Below are 22,109 nucleotides of genomic sequence, written 5' to 3'. Positions count from 1 at the left end.
TATCTGAGGGTTATAATACTCCCCTGTGCTTAAATGGATCACAGAAATTATGTATTTTAGGCCTCATAAAATTGAACATAAAAATTATATTAAACATAAGAGAATGGAAAAGTAAAAGAAAGAAAAAGAAAAAATAAAGAAAGAAAAGCAAGTTTCCATGGCCAGCAAACAGTATGTGTCCTTTGCACGCATTTTTGGGGCAGGAATGAATGGAAAGGTCTTTTACTGAGGTACTTTAGATCTGGTAGGTATCTACCAAATGCATGTTGCTCAGATGCAGTTGAATGTTTTCTCATATGTTGTGTACTAGGCCATTTTAGGGTGTGGCTTCAAGTCAATATTGATTCCTGGCAAGTTTCTGGACAAGTCCCTGCAGTTTTCTTGGCAATATTTTGGAAGTGAGAATGAGGGCTGAGAGAGAGTGACTGGGCCAAAATCATCCAGCTGGCTTCATGTCTACAGTGGGCCTAGAACTCATGGCCTCCCAGATGCTAGACTGATGCCTTAATCACTACACCAAACTGGCTCCCTTTCTGGGTTTTTGAGAACAACAGTAGGGATGAACCCCTACCTCAGGCTGTGCACTGTTATCCTGGTTATTAGCATTCATATCTTCACTTGGCTGTGTTGTCTCAATGCTTGGTGGATTTAGGAAACGGTTTAACTCCTGCTGTTGACTCTCTCGGAGGCTGTGGATAATACTGCATGACTGCTGTTGTTTCTAGGAAAATAAGACACACATGATATATTTTGTTTTCTTTAAAAGTACTTTTCAAAAACCCTTGGCAAGCTTAAGAAATACTGTATAGAAGGGTAATTAATGGTGATGGTAGATGGATGGGATCAAAGAGTTATGGCTTATCATTGGTGACAGACTGAAATGATAAGCATTTCTCCACACAGTCACTAGGGTCTGAGCCTGACTTGATGAAATAAAATCAATCAAAGTACTTTTCAAAAATTAGGATTCTCTTTAAAATGATTTTTCCAATTGTATTGTTTTTATAACGTACACATACTTTATTTCTGTTTTCAAGTGACTATCCCAAAAAGTTATTTAAAGCAAAATAATAAAAAAGATGTTTTCCAAATATCATCTAGAGACTATTGAAGTATATTAGCTTCAATAATTTTTAAATTAGACAGTCACTCACAACTCCTGAAGGCAATGTAGAAGTATATTTTTTCTCACATTCTAGGAATCCAAATTCATTTCAAGCTTTCTTATATATATATTTAAAATGTAAAAGGTTTATAGGGGCAAAATCAACTCTTGTGTACAAAGTGCTCTATAATCATCACCAATATTGTTATCTTCCATTTTTTGTTGTTTTTCTAAATGTTTTCAATTGTGAGAAGAGAGAAGGAATTAACAAGAAAAGATGGCAAGGCTCATGTCATGTTTTCACATGGCTTGCACTGAAGATCTCACAGAATCTTATTGGTTATTAAGGCAAGACTCCTGCAAAATGCAGGGTCGGGAGTAATAATAAGATTAATAAATATATCAATATTTATCTGAAATATACATCTCTGTTGTTTCCACTCACTTGTTCAAGTCCTATCTTCTGACTTTTAAAATAGCATTTAAAAGTGTATTAATAACACAATAATGTTAAACTTACTGCTCTAATGCGCTTCAAGCATTTTTTCAACCACATGCGTATTGTCTGCTTGGCAACTTCTTCCTCGATGGTGTACTCTAGTTGTTCCCTAGCAAGGAGTTCTTCCAGCTGAAGACTTTTTCTGATGTCAACCGATCTATATGACAGCATGCTAGAAGAAACGGATATTAGTAAATATAGATTTTTTAAAAAGGAAAATGACTCTATGTCAAAACCATATAGTTCCTTTGGAATGTTTATTTGGCTTGTAAAATGATGCTTAATGTCTCTGTGTCCATGGATAATTACATGGTGAGTGTGTTGAAGTAATTATACATTACAAGGAAATTTGTGATCAGAGCAGTTGGTTGATTAGGTTGGTGAAGATCCAGTTAAGATAACTGCTTCCATGACTGTGTCAAAGTAATGATTTAAAAGCTAACAAGCTGATGTAATGTGAGATGTATGATGTAATGATGGGAATGACTCAGCAGGGTCAATGTCCCTTTAAAAGCTTTGTATAAAAGGGAAGGATCAGCAGATGCATGCTCTCTGTTCCGTTTCCTGCTGTAACTGCTTTGTGTTGGAGCCTGTTATATTAACGTGTATGTATATTGTTCCTGATGTATGATATTGTAGATAGTGTAAGATAAACCACCATTTAATATAGACCACTGTTTACTGTATTTACTCCTGCGTTATCTCAGCGCAATAAGACTGTGCATGCTCTGACAGACTGTTTATAGCTCTAACCATGTGCACTAACAAAAACTTTGTTTCTGTTAAAGTTTTCATTCTTACCTCGATTCATAATATGAAAGTTGCACTTTTTTCAGTACATGATTAAATACAGTAACGAGAAAAAGCAATTAAAATATGTGTTTTATTAATAAATAAATTTAATAGATCCCTAAATGAAAAAGGGTTTTATAAACTGTGTTTGCATCTTTAGCCTGATAAGATGGAATGAAACCCTAACTGGTGTAGCCCTATCTCCTTGGTTAAGCTTCCCTGAACTGCAGCTTGTGAGATAATTCTGAGATACAGGTTTGCAGCCCAGCTTTGTTGCTCAGTATACCTCAATACATCATGGAATGTTACATCTCCACCATTATGCAATCTCTCCATTTCATAGCACATATGCTTGAACAGAAGTTTGTCCTTATCCAGATCTACCTCCAGTCTTCCACGCAATAGCCTCAACAAAAACTTGACTCGGAAGGTAGGAATTGCTCCCTGGAAAGAAAGTCACAATTAGAAAATACTCACACCTGTAAAGAGCTTTATATTTGTCTTTTATTCTTCAAATAAATGATTTAGTAACATTGACATTTTTTGCCAGTCTTTTGCTATTATAATTACAATGAGGTGCCTGGGCAACAAGGAGGCTGAGGTGAGTTGCTGCAGCAGCAATTCAGGGGCTGAAATACGTGCCAATCTGAGTTCTGCAGCTGTCATAGAGCCTGCCACTCTGGGGAATTCTCTCCCTAAGGTAAAAGGTATCTGGTTGCCTGGATGAGAGATAGAAAGGGCAGGAGTGACATTTAGAATGGCTCAGTTTGTAGATGTGAGTTAGGGTGTTGTTTATGTGGAACAGGAGGTATATGTGCTGGGGTAGGGTAATGGCAGCTGGCTGTCTAAAATTAAGCAGTGTGGTATTGCAGAAGAGACCTGAAAGAGCCAGTTCAGCCAGCTGGTTGAAAATTTATATTGTGACCTGGCTGTCAGATGGAGCTCTCTAAGCTGGGATAGTGATGAGCCAGGGAAAATTGGACTGTTGTGGGAGAGGTGGAAGGGCCAGGCAGTAACATCATGTTGGTGATAGCAGCAGGAGATAAGGTGAGAGAGATGGGTCGTTCTCAAAGAAGACTGCCTTGATGTGTCATATTGTGTTATAGTTCATATTATGGACCTGGATCGGAGGGCCAACCTGGCATGAAACTGGATGGGGAAGCAACAAAAGTTGACACAGACTTTTCCCAAGGATTTAACATTCCATTTTTACTTTAATTAATTGCTACATTTTTAGCAATTGATTAGCAGAGCAGTAAGTCAATGAAACTTATAGTATTCAAGAGAAATTTCTTACCTCCCTTTTGTCATCAACCATATTCCATATAATCTGAAAATGTCTAAGATCATTATAACTTAAGAGCTGGTCTTCTTCAGTGGAATAAAATAAAGAGAAGTTTTCCACAATTATAGCTGTATAAGATAGAAACATAAAAAAGTAAGGGCTTCCCAAGTTATAAGCATTTATAATTGAAAATAACTTAGATTTGTAAAATCATAAAAGGATTTTGTCATGTGTAGGAGAAGGAGAGGCAGAGCCTGGTGGCAGAATCAAGAGAGGAATCAGGCTGGAATCATTATGTTCCCACAAGGAATCTAAGTCCAGCCCCTCTTGAATTCCATTGACTTTTATCTACACCAATTTAGTGCTGACCTTAGTTGACTAGATTCTTGTGTATAGGCATGAGCAAGAAATCAGTGGAATTGATTCTTCGAGTCTGACAACTGATGTATAAATGTATCATTTTAATATCATAATAGACACCCACATTAAAAAAACACAATTCTCTGCTGTCTTCATTAGAAGCTGAATAAGCTATAAAGCAGCCTGGAACCATAATGTGCTTATTTTTTCAACTCTGCATATAAGATGTTTAAATAAAGGAAATAACAAACCTTGTGCATAACGAAGGCAGCAAAAAAAAATAACCCTGCAACATTTTGAAAAATCTGACATTTATTAAAGCAAACATACTGTAGATAATTGTTTTTTCTCCTGCCTGGTCATATGTTCTCAAAACTAATCTGCTCACCATGGAATATGAATGGGATTGAAGCAAGCAGTCAATAAAATTGGAGTTAAAAACTAAGAACACTAATTTCCTTCTGATAACTGTCTTTCTGTCTTTCTGATCCACACTTAATCCATAAACAGGTTGTCATAGTTCCAACAGATGAAACTCTTCAAAAGAACTTCCTTAAGTTCTTTACCTTAAAGGATCTTTTATTCGAGTAGCATAATATCGGCACTACACAATCGAAGCCAAAAACTGAATTACCCTCCCCTGGGCACATAGTATCAAAGCACAATTCCCTCCTCCAATTAACTGTCATAAATCACATTCCCCAATTAGCTTGAAGCGGGCTTCCTCTCCAGCTCTCCAATTCTTTATCAGCTCTGGGCTCAATAACCTTGATTCTCACGCTACGGTTAGTGTTGTTATGTCTAGCTGGACTCTCATTCACATTCCCCCTCCAAGGATCATCTAACTCTAAAAGTGAAAGGGAAAAGATGGCTACATTTCCATCTGTTGTCAATGCAAAAACATCCAATGTTAGCAGCGTTGACACAGGTTTTTTTTTTTTGAGGAATCTGAACCAAACGTCTACATAGGATATTTGAGATCAGATGGATGGCTACATGGAAAACTCAAAGATCATATATAGTCTGAGGTTGTTCATGTTGCTTTAAACATTCATGTGAGTATTTTAGACAATGTATGGTAAGAGCCAAAAGTGAGATTCTGCTCCACTTGCTTCTTAGGTGAGGAAAGCAGTTCGGTGGTAGCATCTTCCATGTGTGTTTCCTGAGACTCTTCAGATCAGACACAGAATCTTGGATATAGAACTCATTTTTGTTTTAAAGAGTTCTGAAACTCTGGCAAGCCTTATGGGATGTTTACTAATTTTATTTTGGATGGCATAATTGATTGCACTTACTAAACCATAACTAATTGTTTTTATTTTATGGTTTGTAATCAGATTATTTAAATATTATTTCATTTTTTCACTAATAATTATGAGGGCTGTCAGGATTGAACAGTCAATTATAAATATATAAAATTAATGCATGTGGCGGTTTGATCATACATAGAGAAGAACCAGTTAAATCAGTAGTATTTGTTAATTCTGACTGACTGAAACATTTGAGTTAATGGCTATTTTTAAGTATGACTAGGTCCTGATCAAATCCATAATAGAGTTAAAACACAGTGAAAACTTTATTGCTGTGTTTCATGACTAAAACTTACCCACAAGTAAATTCAGCATTATGTATGCAATGATGACATAAAATGAACAGAAATACATAAGAGCACCGGCATAATTCCCACAATCTGTTTTCCAGTATGTTCTGTTATCTGGAGTACAAAAAGGAGGTTGAACCTGCATGAAACAAAAAGCTATATTACATGTAATAGGGGTACAAAAGTAGATATGTCTCTGTCTCTGTCTCTGTCTCTCTCACACACATACACACACAGTATTTTGAACTTCAGCAGAATGGATCAACTTCCTCCTTTCTCTGATGCTTTCCACCCATGTTGTTTTTTTTCCAACCAAGCATTCTCTTAACATCAGAATCAAAAATATTGTGGGTGTATTGGGTATTTACAGTATATGTGACAGTCACCATGAAATGTAGCAGCTCAATCGTTGTACTGCTTATACAACACAATCTCTTTTTTATTTATACTAAAAGACTACACCATTTTCCCCTACAACCAAAGAGAAAAGATCTTCTGAATTGACAAGAGAGGAAGATGGATCATATAATTCAAAATGCTGTTTCCAATAATGACCAAATATTTCTAGAGAATTGCCAACTTCAATTGTTTGGACTGCATATTTGCATTTATATTTTTAGTTCTATTCAGCTAACCTTCATAAACAGATATATTCTTTGGACGCAGAATATAACCCTTTTTATACAACACCCATTTAAAATGCTTCCTAACTTAGAGTCCATCACCATATCATGACAATGGGATAATTTGGGGGGAGAGAAGGGAGAGTTCTTTCACAGTATTTCTCACTGACTGCTTCAAAGATCCGGCAAAAAAAGAACAGTTCTTTATCATTGTTAATACATTCCACAGAACAGAATTGTTAATACATTCTCTAGAACTGAAAACCTGTCATCTTTCATTTTAATAAATACAATAAAACTGCATGGACCTAGCTGGGCACATAACACAAATATTTGCTAATTTTTTTGCCAAGTACTTATACATTTATTTCTATAGCATTTTCAAGAGTCAATAAATCAAAGTTTGGGTGAAGGATCAGATTTTTTAAAATAAAATGTAAGGTATTTTTAAGATGCAAAGCTTCTGCTGGCTAAAATGATACAGGATTTTAATCAGTCAATTTACCATGCAGTCATGCATTATCTTGTTCCAGTCTTCTCCAGTGACTATTCTGAAGAGTACAGTAATGGCCTTACCAGCTGATGAAAAGTTGGCATGCCTGTTTTTAACAAATAAAAATAATTATTCAATATTTCACCACTAAGAACATAATCAACTAATCCTTTCGGGTATTTGGGTAATTCCCCCCTCCCTACCCTAATTCCCCCCTTCCTACCCTAATTCCCCCCTCCCTACCCAGGCTAGCTTATACAAGTCTAGTCTGCTACGGGACCTGAGTTGAATGATAACATGGTATATTTTCCCCAATCTGCACAGAAAAGCACTGCTGTGGTATTTGAATGAGACTCCCTAGTTGGAAGTAAGGTTGTGTTTACGATATTTAGAGCAGCAGGATAGTTTGGATTGTTCAGAACTAGCTGTGTTACATACACCTTTCTGTCACCTGACAGCGTAACCAGCACTGCCCTGAAAATTGCTTGAATATGTCTCTTCATGGGGTTGTTTTGGATGTTAAGCTTGAACCCAGACTAGCTATTATTCATAATAGCTCCTGTTGTTTCCCTGGCTTGCAGGTTCTGCAAATACTCAAGCAGTCATTGCAGAGTGGATTCATGTATACTTGAAATGCCATATAAGCATTACTTTGATATTTGATGCTGGACTTTCTGAGACTGTCAGTCACAGATCAATAGGGCTGCCTCTCTGGTAATGTAACAATAGAGGCATCCATCAAAGCAAGGGTGCTCTAAAACGAGATCACAGTTATCAAAAACTTTCAGATGAAGTGACAGAAATCATACCTGTTAATGTTCTCTCCATATTTCACAGTTCCAAACAAAACTACTCCAGCAAAAGCATAGCAAAGCAACAGTAGGAACATTCCTACAATGATGAAAAAGCTTTTGTACATGCTGACAACTACTGTCAGCAGCAGCATCTTCAGAGTCACCTGGAAAGCAGTGGGAAAGAAGGCTTGGTATAAGACATGGGTCAAAATGGAAATGTGCTGAAATTGAAGTGGACTGTTTCAACCTCATTGGGATTGTTCCAAGAACGCTCTAATTTTGCTAGAACCTCTGTAACAATTCCAGGCATTGTTTCAAGCCAACAGAATTGACACAGATTCAGAACATTGTTTTGTAAATTTGGAACTGTTCATTTTAAACTGAAAACATTTTAATTCAACAAAATAATTATATAGTGAGGTGGTTAGAATTTGTGTTGGAATGTTATTGGTAAAGGTTTTGTTAATTTATTGCTGTAGATGTTTAAAAGTTGTGTGTTGATATTTATTTTTAAGCTCTTACTATGGTATGCAAACATTCATACACTCATTCATACTATGGAGGTTTTTTGTTGTAAGCTTCCATCTGTATGAAAACTAAACAATTTTGCATACTTCTAATTCTGATTGTGTCAGCTGTTCCCTTTTCACTGTTCTTTACTTCTAGGCTATAACAAAGAATTGGTTTAAACCAGTAAGAGCCTCAATTCAGTAAAAAAAAAAACCACAGTCCAACTTATTCAATGTGTAATTAGTATAAGCATGGGGAAAAAATCCTCATGTGTACTTACGTGCTTTCCACAGATTGAAAAAAACCTGAACACAATAACGCATGCCCCCATCATATACGTATAGGCATTCTGAAACACAAAGTATCAGTATTTGAAGAGTTACTCAGGACTGATTATTAAATGCAGCTCAGGATTGTACTTTTGCGATAACCAGTATAGCTTTAATACAATATATTGAATGACTGAGTGCATAGTTCTTGATGTAAAAAGACTCACTATTTCAATATTCAGGTGTTATTACATGGAAATAGATAGAAATAGCTTCATATATATATATACAGTATATCTGATATATATAGTATACAGTATATATAGTATATCTGAAGAATAGAGGTCTTGGTGTAAACCAGTAGTCAGACCCATTACAATCTGCAATACCCAGTCCAGAATTGTAAGCCAAAGATAATGAGAAAAATGAGGGGCACAGGAACAAGGTCTAGCAATGGAGAAGTGTTTCCAAAGAGAAGGATACTCTTAAATAACTGGAGTTTGAACCCTTATCTAATTAGAGGATTCCGAGACTGAAGGAATATTCAGTCAAGTAACATTCCATTCCATGTCTGAGTACAGTTTATAAACAGATGTGCTACCACAATAACAACTAAGCCCAATGCAAATATTTAGTGAACTGTGTTAACTTCCTGGAAGAATTCTTTGAAAACTGCATCCCATTAATTCTAGTTTAAACCATTTGTAGCTGCCTGAGTAAACTCAGTTATAATATTAATTGTAATTACAAAAAATTCTGTCTTTTCAGGAATGACCATAACAAGACAAGATCAAGCCTCAATGAATTATACATTTTGCAGATTTGCAAAAAGAGGAAAACCATCCTACATACTTTGAATAGACAATGTGGTTCTTGAAACTTACAGTTATGGCAAAGTGGAGAATCACCCATATGACACCTAATGATGTCACCAAGAGATCATAACGATTTCTTCTACTCTGCCAAAATCCAGCAGGTGACATGGCAGTAATTTTCATTGTAACCTTGCAAAAATAAATGTGTATGTAAGAGCTTCTCTTTGTATAATATTGAATGATTCCTCAAAGTTATGTTTTAATAATATTCAAATGAATAATTATTGAAAATTAATTTAACTATTGGATTAAAATATGTATGAGCAAAAACAAACCTGATATACAAGAAAATGTTACAACATATACAGTACATATTTTACTAGTGTTTGGTTATAATTATTAATGCAGAAAAAGAAACCTATTTTAATGTTTGATCGATCACTTTATATCTAATCACCATATTTTTTTTACATGAACACAAGAAATTGGCAAAGCCTCTCCTTTTGCTGTTCATTATGATTTTAATTAACTTAACTCTATGGTGTTTTTGTCACCATCTATTAACACGGACCAAAGCTGATACAGGAACAGTGATTAGATCCCCATATTTAGATATTTTAGATAAACCTTATGAGTAAGGTACTAATACTTCTAAAATCCTACATTCAAATCCAAAAACCTAGACTTCATTTGCTTGTAAAAGCACCTCCTTTTTTCTTGGATTGTGTGTCATGAACAGCAGAATGGTTACAGCTTCAGACAGGCAGTCCTGAAAATTATAGCTAATCTGTATACCTTTCAGATCGGTTTCAGATCAGGACATGGTATTGAGATGGCATTGATGATGCTCGCAGATGACCTCTGGTGGAGCTGGGATGGGGGTAATGCATCTCCTTGATCTTAATGAATGTTGATACTATGGTCAATGACATCCTTTTGTACTGCTCACAAGGATTAGGAGTGGGAGATATGGTGTTAAGGCAGTGGTTCCCCTTTCACTGTGATCAGGTCCAGGAACAGCTTAAGTTCAACCTTGACAAGCTGAATGGTTATGGGTATTTGGACAACCCAGTACAAAAATATTCCATTTTTAGTTTAGTAGTGTGCAATTTGAAGACTACTTGGATTCACAACTCTTGAATAGGACCACTTTCATACAAATTCATCTAGTGTATCAATTGCACCAAAATGCCTTTAAGACAGTAACTTACCACTGCAATGCACTCTATATGGGACTGCCCTTGAAGACTATTTAGAAGCTGTAGCTGGCCCAGGATCAGAAGCATGGGCAGTTATGGGCATGCCACGGTATGGCCATATAACATAACGTGTCTGCTAAGAATGTTACTAGTAGGCACTGGTTAACCAACAGGCTTCCAGATATAATTCAGGATGCTAATGATCACTTATAGAACTTTTCATGAGTTATCTGAGGGACTGCTTATCTTCTCTCCTGTGTGGTCTGGCAAAGTGGACAGTGCCATTTGATGGGATCAAGAAAGTGAGCCTTCCCTGTTATAGTGCCTATCCTCTGGAATGATATTCCCTCAGAGATTCATAGTATAAAATCCTTACTCTTACCTTATTTAAGACAGCCCTTAAAACCTGGCTTTTCCCTGGCCTTGAGTTAGAGTAGAGGTGGACTCCTTATGAGGACAACTGGCTTAATAAAATCAGTGTTATGCTTCTAGACATCTGCTTTTTTATACATTTTGCATTGTATTGTTTTAAATTTATATTATATGCCACCTGGAGTCATAATGGACTCAAGTGAGTTATAGATGTAATTAATAAATAGTATCTATATTATCTTCTAATATTGTAATGTACAATAAATGACACAAGGCAAATCTAATCTGAACTTATTTATAGAAATATTGAAATATATTACCTCTAGAACAAATATGAAGGTGAAGACCACTGACATTGCAGCTAATGGACCAGTTACTGGATCTTGATCATCCCACTTATGCAAAAGAAAAAAAATAGTTTATGAAAAAATATCTCATTTTCTTTTCCGTATAAAATTCTACCACAATTGTTCCTGTTTATTATAAATACAGCGATTTTCTCCTATTTATGCTCATTTGTAAGTAGTTAATAAAGCACCTTAAAAGTACCTTAACAGATAATAGCACAGATTGGGCCAATACAAGAACTGCAATGGTTCTCTTGAAAAATGGGTGCTGGGTTATGTCATACATTTTAGCTCGGAATCCATCATTATCTGAAAAAACAAAAACAAAATAAAAGCAAACGTTTATATAGGGCACAATTTGCAATGACTTCTATGATTTTTTTTTTTGCCTCAGTGCAGCTGTTAGTTGTGGGCACATAATTAGTCAACACAGTATAATATTGTTACTTTCACGTGTAAGCAAAGTAGATAGATTTGAGCCCTACAAAGCTGGCTTCAGAAAAAGTTAAGGAACATGAGACATTATTTCTGATGAATGCTGGTTAATTAATAAAGCCAAAGAATAACACAAAAAAGAATTAATTGATCACAGAAAGCATTTGATTGTGTTGGCCATACCAAGATGTAGAATGTCCTTAGGAAAATAGAAAGAATAACTTTCTCCTCATGTAGAGCTTACACATGTGACAGGATGTCACAATCCAGACAGAAAATGGCAAAACAGATCAGCTCCAGGATGACAAAGGAGTGAGATAAGGCTATATGAGAACCATAGTGGCACAGTGGTTAGAACAATGTATTGCAGGCTAACTTTGCTAACATTGCCAGGAGTTTGATTACTTTGATCCCGACCGGCTCAAGGTTGACTCAGCCTTCCATCCTTCCGAGATTGGTAAAATGAGGACCCAGATTGTTGGGGGTACTATGCTGACTCTGTAAACTGCTTAGAGAAGGCTGTAAAGCACTGTGAAGTAGTATATAATCTAAGTGCTATTGCTATTGCTATATACTCGCTTATTTATTCAGTCTATATGCTGAGTATATATTGAAGCAGGCCTGAATGCAATGAGTGTAGTTTTAAAACTGAAGGAAACACTTCCATACCTTGAGCTGTACTGATGAAATTACTAGGATACCTGAAAATGCAAAGGATCTACAAATTCTAGTTATGAAAGTCAAGGAGCACAATGAAAAAAAGAGAAAGTAAGTTTAAATGCAAAGAATAACGATAACAATAGTCAACCTTAAAACTGACAATGAAGTGGTAGGTAATTTCTGCCTTTTAGGATTAACTATCAGTAAAATAACTAGCTGTCCAGAGATACACTGTAGACTAGCACTTGGTAGGATAGTAATGAAGGCCTTGGAAAAGATATTTAGATACTGTGATATATCTATACCTTCAAGATCTGAAACATGCAGGCAATAGTTTTCTTTATGACATTCTATGGAAATGAAAGATGGACTTGAAGAAGCAGGATAGAAAGAATATGGATGCTTTTGAACTCTGGAGTTAGAGAAGACTCCTGAGACTATCATAGAACACAGAAGATAGAATAATAGGATGGAAGGTACCCTGGAGGTCTTCTAGTCCAGTGGTTCTCAACCTTTTTAATGCCGCGACCCCCAACCGGTCGTAAATCGAGGACTAAACTGGTCGTAAGTCGAGGACTAAACCGGCCGTAAGTCGAGGACTACCCAACCGGTCGTAAGTTGAGGACTTTCCCTGCCCGGGAGCGCCGCGCATGCGTGGTTCCGCCCCCTGCGCCGGCCGAGGTGTAGCTGGCAAGCGGCAGAGACGGAGCAGGCCGACCACCAGCTGGCCCAGCCCAAGGGAGGTAAGGCACCCTCCGGAAAAGGGAAAAAAAATGGGGGACAAAAAAATGGGGGACAGCCTTGCTTGGCGACCCCCGTGAAATGGTCGATCGACCCCAAATGGGGTCGCGACCCATAGATTGAGAACCGCTGTTCTAGTCCAACCTGCTGCCCATGGCAGGACATCCTATATCATTCTAGACTCTCTTTGGGCTTGATGGGATGGATGCACATGATCATAGAAAGAATAACAAACGACTAGAACAGAATGTCTATGGAGATTCTCAGTCATCCAGGTCATGGTTGCCCCAAAGGTGCTTTTTCAAAAGCCAACTGGACATTTCCTTGAAGACATTTCTTTGAAGACATTTAGCTTCTCATCTGAGAAGCTTCTTCAGAACTGAAGACACTTCTTGGATGGGAAGCGAAATGTCTTCAAGGAAAAACAAAGTTTGGTTGCCTTTTGAAAAAGCATCTTTGGGATAACAGAACAGAATAATAAAGTTGGAAGGGATCCCAGTCCTCCAGTTCAACCCCCTGCTTAAGCAAGAGATCCTATACCATTTCAGACAAATGGCTGTCCAATTTCTTCCTAAACCCTTCAGTCATGGATCACCCATAATTTCTGGAGGCAAGCAATTCCACTGGTTAATTGTTCTCACTGTCAGGAAATTTAGTTCTTCCCTCCTTGAATAGTTTTCATCCATTGCTTCTTGTCCTGCCTTCAGGTGCTTTGGAGAATAGGGTGACCACCCTCTTCTTTGTGGCAGCCCTTCAAACATTGGAACACTGCTATCATGTCAACAAAAATGGATCATAGAACAAATTAATCTAGAGTTCTCAATCCAAACAGAAATGATAAGGCTCAAATTATAATATTTGGACACGTTATGTGAAGATCCTGTTTCCTTGAGAAGTCTATAATGATGGGAAAGATGGTAGGAAAGAGAATAAGATGGCCAGCAACAATATGAATGATTCAGTTATAATGGTGATGAGTGCACTGCTGGAAAACCTGAAGGATCATTTTGGGGATGAATCATCCTGAAGGTTGCTAAGACTCAACTTCAAGTTGACGGCACATAGTGACTTAAACATTTGATCAGTATGCATTATCGCTTAGTGGTTTCATTATCTCTTGAATCTGAGTTTTAAAAATCTAGATACCTGGGCGTGGTGGGAGGTGAAGAGGCTGTGCTATCTTTAATCTGCTCTTCAGATCTTCCCATCGCCTCTGGTCAACTGTTAGTAGAGCTGTTCCCTAAAACAACAGGAACCATTACCACCAAAATGTATTTGCTTATTTCTTATCATATTCATTATTGGGATGAATAATCATTAGGGATTCTTTCAACTAGGGAACAGTGCTCTATTTTACTTCTGTTTTAGGGGTTGTTTTCTAATTCCAATGTGTGTGTGTGTGTGTGTGTGTGTGTGTGTGTGTGTGTGCTTTGTCCATTTTTTAAGTTAAGAATCTTACTGAAAATTTGGTAAGTCATATCCAGGTTGCATATGTGGTAAGAACAACCAGAGGGGGAAAATGCTTATAGCAAGACTTAGTAACTCCATTACTATAAATTAATCCTGTAAATACTTAGGTATGCGATACATTTACATGTGATGCAAAAATAATTTCATAATTAAAAAATATTCCTGCTGTTTAATATAAACACAATTATACGTTAGCACAGCAATATTATCTGATTACACATGAAAACATTTAAAAGTTACACAATATAAATATGATTACTATAGAAAAATAGAAAATCTGCAGTGTTACCTTATTTTCATTGAAATTAGCAATGACAACTCCAACAAAAAGGGTAAGTCCAATCATGCAGCCCAGGAATACAAAAACATGAATGTAGATGCCATGAATCTGCAACATAAAAATTTATCAATATTACACTAATTTCTTATTAATAAGAATTAATAGGAAAAAAATCTGACAAGTCTGACAAATTTGAGGAAAGTACTTACTGGACCCACACGATGAATGATGACGTCTCTGACTTCTACCCACCCCTTTAATGACAGGACTTCAAATAATGCCAACATTGCATTACCAACATTGTCAAAGTTAAAGTTTCGAGGGTTAGCCCTGCAATACAACACAGAGATGAGGAGTAAAAAAATGTTGTTTGCCAACAAGATAGCCTAAAACATTGCCAGGTTAGTAACCTGTTACTCCCTGACGTGATTCTCTTGTTCTAGCCTCTCCTGAATTTCCCTCCATGATATTGATCTTTTGTACTCCTTAATTCTGAAAAAGAGTTTTTTTTTGGGGGGGGGATGTTTGATGGAAAGAAACTGACAAATGGCAACTCAAGAGAATTAAGCAATGCAACTAATCAATTGCTCTTTTGTTATTTACCCTACAATAATAATCTCTAGATATATTGTCTTTTGGACAGAAGGCACATTCCAATGTGGCTGTTGAATTTAAAGATTTTGAGACTGGAAATTATCATTCCATTGGATTAATCTACTGGAGTAATTCTATTAATCAACTCTAACAATAAATCTATATTTAAGGCCAAAAAACACATTACTTACCAGACTCGAGGCACCCAAAATCCAGGCTTTTTTTCACCAGGTCTTAGCTTCAAATTCAGATTTTTCGAAACACTTACATTTATTCGGAATATACCATGGCAATCTTCCTGTCAGAAATATAACATCACATTTTGTATAGAAACCAACATGCTTTGTTTTAATATATCTCAAAAGCATACTGCAAACAAACAAGAGTTATGCCTCAGTTTAGGGAATCTGCAATTTATGTTCAGGAATGCAGAGAAGCTAATCTATGCATGAAGAAGACAGAACTTATGGTGATAAATTCTTTCCCAGACTTTAAGCAATATTTTCCTTGACTGAGACCACACACATATTGTGAACAACATCAGATTTACAGTACCAGCGATCTGCTTGGACAGCTGGAGGAGTAAGTCTGGATTCTGGAACTCTTTCAGCTAAACTGTTCCCTCTCAATGCCTGAATTCTTACATGTTGGGAAAGGCACAATTATTGGATTTTACTGTTCTCACTAAGCTAAATACTGAACCTCATCAGTTACATAGCTGATCCTTGCTTCTATTGATCACATTTTGTGATAATTTATTATTTGAAAGTAGTTTGATGTATACACGTATGTTTATGCTTAGATAAGCATATATGGTAGAAACCATTGTGAGAGGGCAATACTCTAAAAGGGAGTCCAGAAGTATTTTTAAACAAATGATACAGAGGGAAATGACTTGTCTTAACAGAACATATACTTTCAGTTCTATGCCTTTTTCAGTGTTTCTACATAATATCACCATAAATTAAGCCTCATCAGCTGATGAAAATGTGTGAAAGAAGAAGGAGGAATTTATCTAAGTACATAAAACTTGCTCTTACTCTTGCAATTATATGGGGATCATTGCACTTAGCCAGTTTCCCAGCAAAAAGTTGAACTCCAAAGCTTGCAAAAACAAGCATTAATGTCAATAAAAGGATTGAAACCTGAAAAAAAAATAAGAAAAAAGTATTTTTCTCTTATATTTTCTATAACAATAATTATTATGCAATGACTTTCATTACAGAACTGCAAGGAAGAACCGATTACTATAACAGTGTTTTTAGGATGGCAGCCAAGTAGTTTCTTCTGTTCATGTTTTTTTCATCCTTCTTTTCATATACACTAGGAAGTAAGCTTACTATAATTAAATTTACTCCCCATCCTGTTCAAATAACTTGCTATATATTTCATGCATTCAAGCATGTGCACAATCAAAAATGTCCTAATGGACTGGCCAATTTATTCTGCCAGTCATAGCAATCAGATTTATCTATAACTCTTTAAAGGAAACCCATATGCTTATATCAAACCATGCCACTCACACATAGCAAAGTACAAAGTTTACTTTTAACACTTGCTAAAATTTGGTATTCAGAACTTGGGAAAACAATGAAATAACAGCCCATTACATTTCTTTGTGTAAACATGGGAAAATTTAATGCATTCTCGCAGGAATGTAACATTTCCCCCAGTACAAAATATCACCTATTATTTTTTTGAAGAAAATGTAATACCTTCATAGCAGTAACATTGCATTCTTAAAGAAACAGACCACCTGCTTTAAATACATAGCTATGGATGTGATCAGAGGTTATAACTGGATGGATTCACAAGCAATTACAAGAGACAAGAACCAAGGAGATTAATTCGTTAAACTAATTTCTGGACCTCTGATGAAATATATGTGTTGATGGTTTCCCTTATAAAAAAAAGATATTTGAAATGAGAAACCATACATAGTACTCACTAGAAAGATTTCTTTGAAGCCACTAAATAGTTCCCGAACAACTTTTCTCATCTGAGGCACCAGTTTAAAAATACGAAGGGGCCGAAGACACCGTAGAACCATTAGCAGCTGAACTCCTGATTTAGCAGGAACATTCTGAGGCATCCAGCAGAGAAACATCAGGCTTACCTTTGGAAAAAGAGAAAATAACCTGAATTATAATGTGAGTTTTAACATGTATTTTCATTCATACACTACAGGTAATCCTCGACTTACGACCACAATTGAGTCCAAAATTTCTGTTGTTAAGTGAGACATTTGTTAAGTGAATTTTGCCACATTTTATGACATTTATTGCCTCAGTTGTTAAGTGAATCAGTGCAGTTGATAAGTTAGTAACCCGGTTGTTAAGTGAATCCCCATTGACTTTGCTTGTCAGAAGGTCGCAAAAGGGGATCACATGACACCCCCCCCAGGACACTGCAACTGTCATAAGTATGAACCAGTTGCCAAGTATCTGAATTTTGATGATATGATCATGGAAAGGCAAAAACGTACAACTAAACAAGATCTTCTCCCCCCTCTTTACTGGAATAATACACTGTTGGAGAATGATAGAGTATGTACAGATTAATATTTTCTATTTACAATTCCATTTCCTATTTTTTTTCTGATAAAAAAATAGAGGGAAGCCATGGAAACAAAATATAGAATATTCTGAATATTCTGAATACAGAATAAAGAAAATACAGAATACAGAATACTGCCAAAACATTATGATGGTGTCGATGCTGTTGCTGTGCCCTTCACTTTCAGAAAAAGTCTATGAAGGAGGTGTGGCAACTGCAAAATAAATCCTTAGTACCATGATGAAATAACATACTAATAAAACAATGGAATTTCTTTGTTTATTTTAAATATTCATAGTCTCCTGGCAGTATATTTTTGCAAATATGTTAGACAACAATTAAGTCTAATTGTTTATATATTATAAATATACAACTGAAGGTAATGGAACTTTGTATGAAAATGATGTCAACTATGGATACAAATTATTTCTAACTCTTAACATAGGTCCTAGTTTTTACTGGTTTGAATTAACTTGAAGAACAAAAACTTACAAGGTATATAAAAATATCCATGACACCTCCAAAATCTCTGATGACTGCCGTTGGTGTAAAAAACAAGCCATCAGCCATAATCTTCAAGTTAAGTTCAATACTCATAAATATTACAAAAACATATTCAGCAATCTGAAAAACAAAGAAAAAACATTGACTGAATAACAGTAAGATTTCCAAAATACTGTACCCAAACCAATTATTTTCAGAAAATTACCTGTAATGTAGGTGCATGCATTACTCTTCGAAAAGGGGATTCAAACATCATTGAAATACAGGAACATATGGTGACAATGATCATTACCCAATCTAGATAAGTAACTAATCCCAGCAAATCACTGCAAAATAAAATGGAACAAGCTCAGTGGCAATGAGACTCCAGAAATTATAAATATCAGTCAAATATAAGTTGGACTAGTGAAATTAGAGAATTTTTCACAATGTTGACATCTTAGAAGTAATTATTCTAGAAAACATTTCTAGAAATAATTATTCTAGAAAACAGTTCTATTCTAGAAATTGAAGTTTGCAAAAAAGTGTACATCAATATATAAAATGCATAAATTCATTTTTGCTTACTAAAGTTGATGATATTTTGTGTTTTTAACTGCTCCAGTAACAGGATCTGTTTTAGAGCTGTAACAGAGAAAAAAATGTTTAGAATTCTATTGTTCAATTTTTATTATACAAAGCCGTGTTACAAATATATAAGGCAATCTGCATTTGAAATGAAGAGTATTTTTTAAAATAAACAACAACAAAACCACAAATTCATAGCCATTTGGAGATTGAACATTTTCATTTATGATCCCACAACTCACAGAAATTTGCTAAAATTTCATACCAGTTTCTTAAATCTAATGTTAATAGATATAGTTTAGATTGAGACTTAATTTTAAAATAAGGTGACTATTGGGCACTGGGAACATATAAGGACAATTTTTCTTTCTTTAATTAATAGCTACATTGGCTACCCATCAATGGAAACAGAATTTGTGACTTAATATATCCGTTCTGAAACATCAAGACAATTTATATTCTATTTTATATTTTTAGTTCAAATCAAAGTCCCTAAATCTTTCCTCAAACTGATGCTGTCTAATATGTTGTTTTGGATCTCTGAGAGTAGAAGTTCCAGAACTGGATGGGAACCGGTATTCTATAGCAGTTCCAAAGTTTGTATGACTTTAGGTTTGCACCATATCACTTCTGTTTAAGTTGTCATCACTATCCCCCGCCCCAAATAATATTTGTTTTAGCTGAGCACATGCAATTCCCTCTATGTTCTCCTGTATCAGCTGCCACATTTGAAAACTTGTACAATATTCAAATGAGTGTCAAGGGCAATCTGCATAGAAAGTATCACAACATTCACATCCCTGAATTCATTTGCAAATTTTGAAAAAAAAATATATTCTGTCACTTTATGTAGCAAAAGCAGTGCACACAGATTTCCTAATTTTTGTTTGTGCTTGAAAGAATAAAATAAATAATAAAACCAAGAGACATTTGCAAAATATGTAATTGCTGGCTATGCTAAAATGTCTCAGATTAGTTATTGATGTTATTTTGCAGAAGCTTTTTAATAACAGAACATAGTGAATCAAAGCAACACACCATCATAAGTTACACATGTACTTACGCATTAAAGCGAGCTCTAACTACAACTCGGCAGAAATTCCTAAATCTGTGTTCCCGGCCCACTATGAAGAGGGGCTTGTCAAAATAGGGGTGATTCTCCCGCAACTCTTCTTCCTGAACTTTTCTTTCAAGAACAACATGATTACAGAGACAGCAATCAATATATACATTTTTTTCTAATTTCTTTTGGATAGCAGCAATTATCTCAACTCTAGTACAACTGAGACAGTGTTAAATGTGGGGTTTAGAAAGCCTCTGGTCAGCTATGATGATTATTTAATAGTTACTAATAGTTACTATCAAGTAGCCCCTAACTTGTTAGGGTGCAAGTGAGATGATCAGGAGATAAAATAAGCTGGGAACTAAAACCAAAAATTACACAAAGAGTCCTATATGCAAGATCCAGAGAGTGAACCTACAAGATTTCAATGCATAAGTTCTCTTTCTATGTGAAAAGTTCACAGAATTGTTGAGAGGCTGTAGCAGCTTCTCAATGAAAGGGCCACCTTGAAGGAAACATGGAACAATAGAAGAAAGTGCACTTGAACAAGAAATGGTTCTCTCTTGAGAGAGACCTTGAACAAGAGTTCAAGAATTTGTTTGTTTGCTTGCTAGTGGAGAAACAATCACATTGCAAGTGAATAACGAAGCTTCATCTTTTTCTTGAAATGGAGATTATACAACTGAGTATCATTCACATATTAGTGATACCTCCACCCAAGTAGATCAAGGCTTCATGTAGACCAAGGGTCCCCAACCTTTTGATTCCAGTGGTGGTGCAAATGAACCTTCGTGCACTCGCTTGCTGCTTTAGTGGTCTGGTTCCCAACAGTCCATGGCTTGGTAGCTGTCATGGCCCGGGGTTGGGGACCCCTGATGTACACCTTAAGCATTAGGGAGGAATAGGATGGTTGCCCCCCCCCCAGCTCTCTACTTTGGAGTTCTTGTAAAGTTGACCTATTCCCCAATCATTGACTGAAACCAGTCCTCAAGGAGGAGAACACAATAAGACAGTGTTTCTCACAGGCAACTTTCATGGTTCAGAAGGATACCATGATCAATTGAACTGAAAACTCTTGAGAGATTCAGTTGCACTGCCCCACTGTGGTGCCACCACAGATCATCTACTGAAATGAGCAATGCAATTTCCATCCGATAACCAGGCCTGAATCCTGACCAACAAGCATCCAGAAAATCTTTAGGATTCTCTGTGGCTAAGGTACTATCCTAATTTCTTCTTTCCATAGAGAAGGCTGGACCCTGGATGATAATGGCCTAAATATACTACTAACTTTTATGATTGCAAGATCTTTGAAGATGTATGTCCAGCAAAGAATGCCCCCTTTAAAACTATGCTGGCCTTTGAGATTTATGCATATTATCTACAAAGAAAATATGCTCATAAGCAATCTATCAATGGGGTAACCAGTTAAAATTCACTAAGTAATGTTTGCCTAACTGGGATTCAGATCAGTCCTATATACTGACATAAAGGTTACATTTAAAATACCTTTTCATTTCTGCTTGTTCTTTCTTTTCTTGGATCATTTTAATTTCACTGTCTTCCCTTTGTGCATTTCTGTACCTCACTGTATTAGAATGCTGGAAGAAAAATGTTTTGTTAATCTGTTTTCTATTTTTTACTGTATGAAATTGCATTAAACCTTTAAAAAGAGAAAAAGAGAAAAAGAAAGTTTTCCATCAGGGTTGGAAGAAAATAATATCATAATCAGTAATTATGATCAGCTATTGTTAAACATTTTCTTTACCATTCTGTATATTTATTTAATTAATGCATTGGTCCAGATAAATATAAGCATGTCTGAACATATTACTGAGTTTAATATTAATTCATCACTGAGTTAGTTATTAGTTAGTTAGAAATTATGTTTAATTTCTATGATTGATAATAATAGGTCTTAAACATCAATTTATTATGATTAAGGAGCAAGGATGAATCCAATAAAATAAAATAAACGGTCCTGATTTGATAGAAACAAGAATGTAGCCATTGTGAATATTACAGAAAGCTGAATGCTTAGCTGGGATAGTAAAAATGCACAGCAGTGTTCTGAAGTGAAATCACTGAAAAAGTAAGAAGCAGGACAGATATTTTGATAAAATTTCCAATTGCATAGCATCAGGCTATTTTATCCATGTTCCAAATACATTGTTTA

The 22,109-nt window shown here is 35.8% G+C and overlaps 1 protein-coding gene and 1 long non-coding RNA gene across 2 annotated transcripts in view; one reads left to right on the top strand and one right to left on the bottom strand.

Annotated features, from left to right (window-relative positions):
* Positions 1–22,109, bottom strand: part of NALCN (sodium leak channel, non-selective) — a 222,705-nt gene that overhangs the window by 6,111 nt on the left and 194,485 nt on the right. Inside the window, 22 exon segments of the mRNA XM_015818011.1 lie at positions 572–721; positions 1,626–1,776; positions 2,683–2,840; positions 3,694–3,809; positions 5,648–5,780; positions 6,770–6,863; positions 7,567–7,715; positions 8,342–8,410; positions 9,215–9,334; positions 11,037–11,111; positions 11,266–11,372; positions 14,046–14,139; positions 14,659–14,757; positions 14,859–14,979; positions 15,435–15,541; positions 16,284–16,388; positions 17,192–17,359; positions 18,292–18,423; positions 18,509–18,629; positions 18,871–18,927; positions 19,934–20,056; positions 21,443–21,534. Coding sequence (XP_015673497.1) covers positions 572–721; positions 1,626–1,776; positions 2,683–2,840; positions 3,694–3,809; positions 5,648–5,780; positions 6,770–6,863; positions 7,567–7,715; positions 8,342–8,410; positions 9,215–9,334; positions 11,037–11,111; positions 11,266–11,372; positions 14,046–14,139; positions 14,659–14,757; positions 14,859–14,979; positions 15,435–15,541; positions 16,284–16,388; positions 17,192–17,359; positions 18,292–18,423; positions 18,509–18,629; positions 18,871–18,927; positions 19,934–20,056; positions 21,443–21,534 — 2,541 coding nt within the window.
* LOC107289283 lies at positions 2,170–9,362 on the top strand. Its single transcript, XR_001548924.1, has 4 exons — positions 2,170–2,209; positions 2,740–2,826; positions 4,986–5,096; positions 9,099–9,362. It is a non-coding gene; the product is annotated as an uncharacterized LOC107289283 (long non-coding RNA).

The sequence above is a fragment of the Protobothrops mucrosquamatus genome, unplaced genomic scaffold (assembly GCF_001527695.2).
Source record: "Protobothrops mucrosquamatus isolate PMUCROS unplaced genomic scaffold, P.Mucros_1.0 scaffold664, whole genome shotgun sequence".
NCBI lineage: Eukaryota > Metazoa > Chordata > Lepidosauria > Squamata > Viperidae > Protobothrops > Protobothrops mucrosquamatus.
The sequence above is the reverse complement of the archived record's forward strand: the minus strand, read 5'-3'. Positions and strand labels throughout refer to the sequence as shown.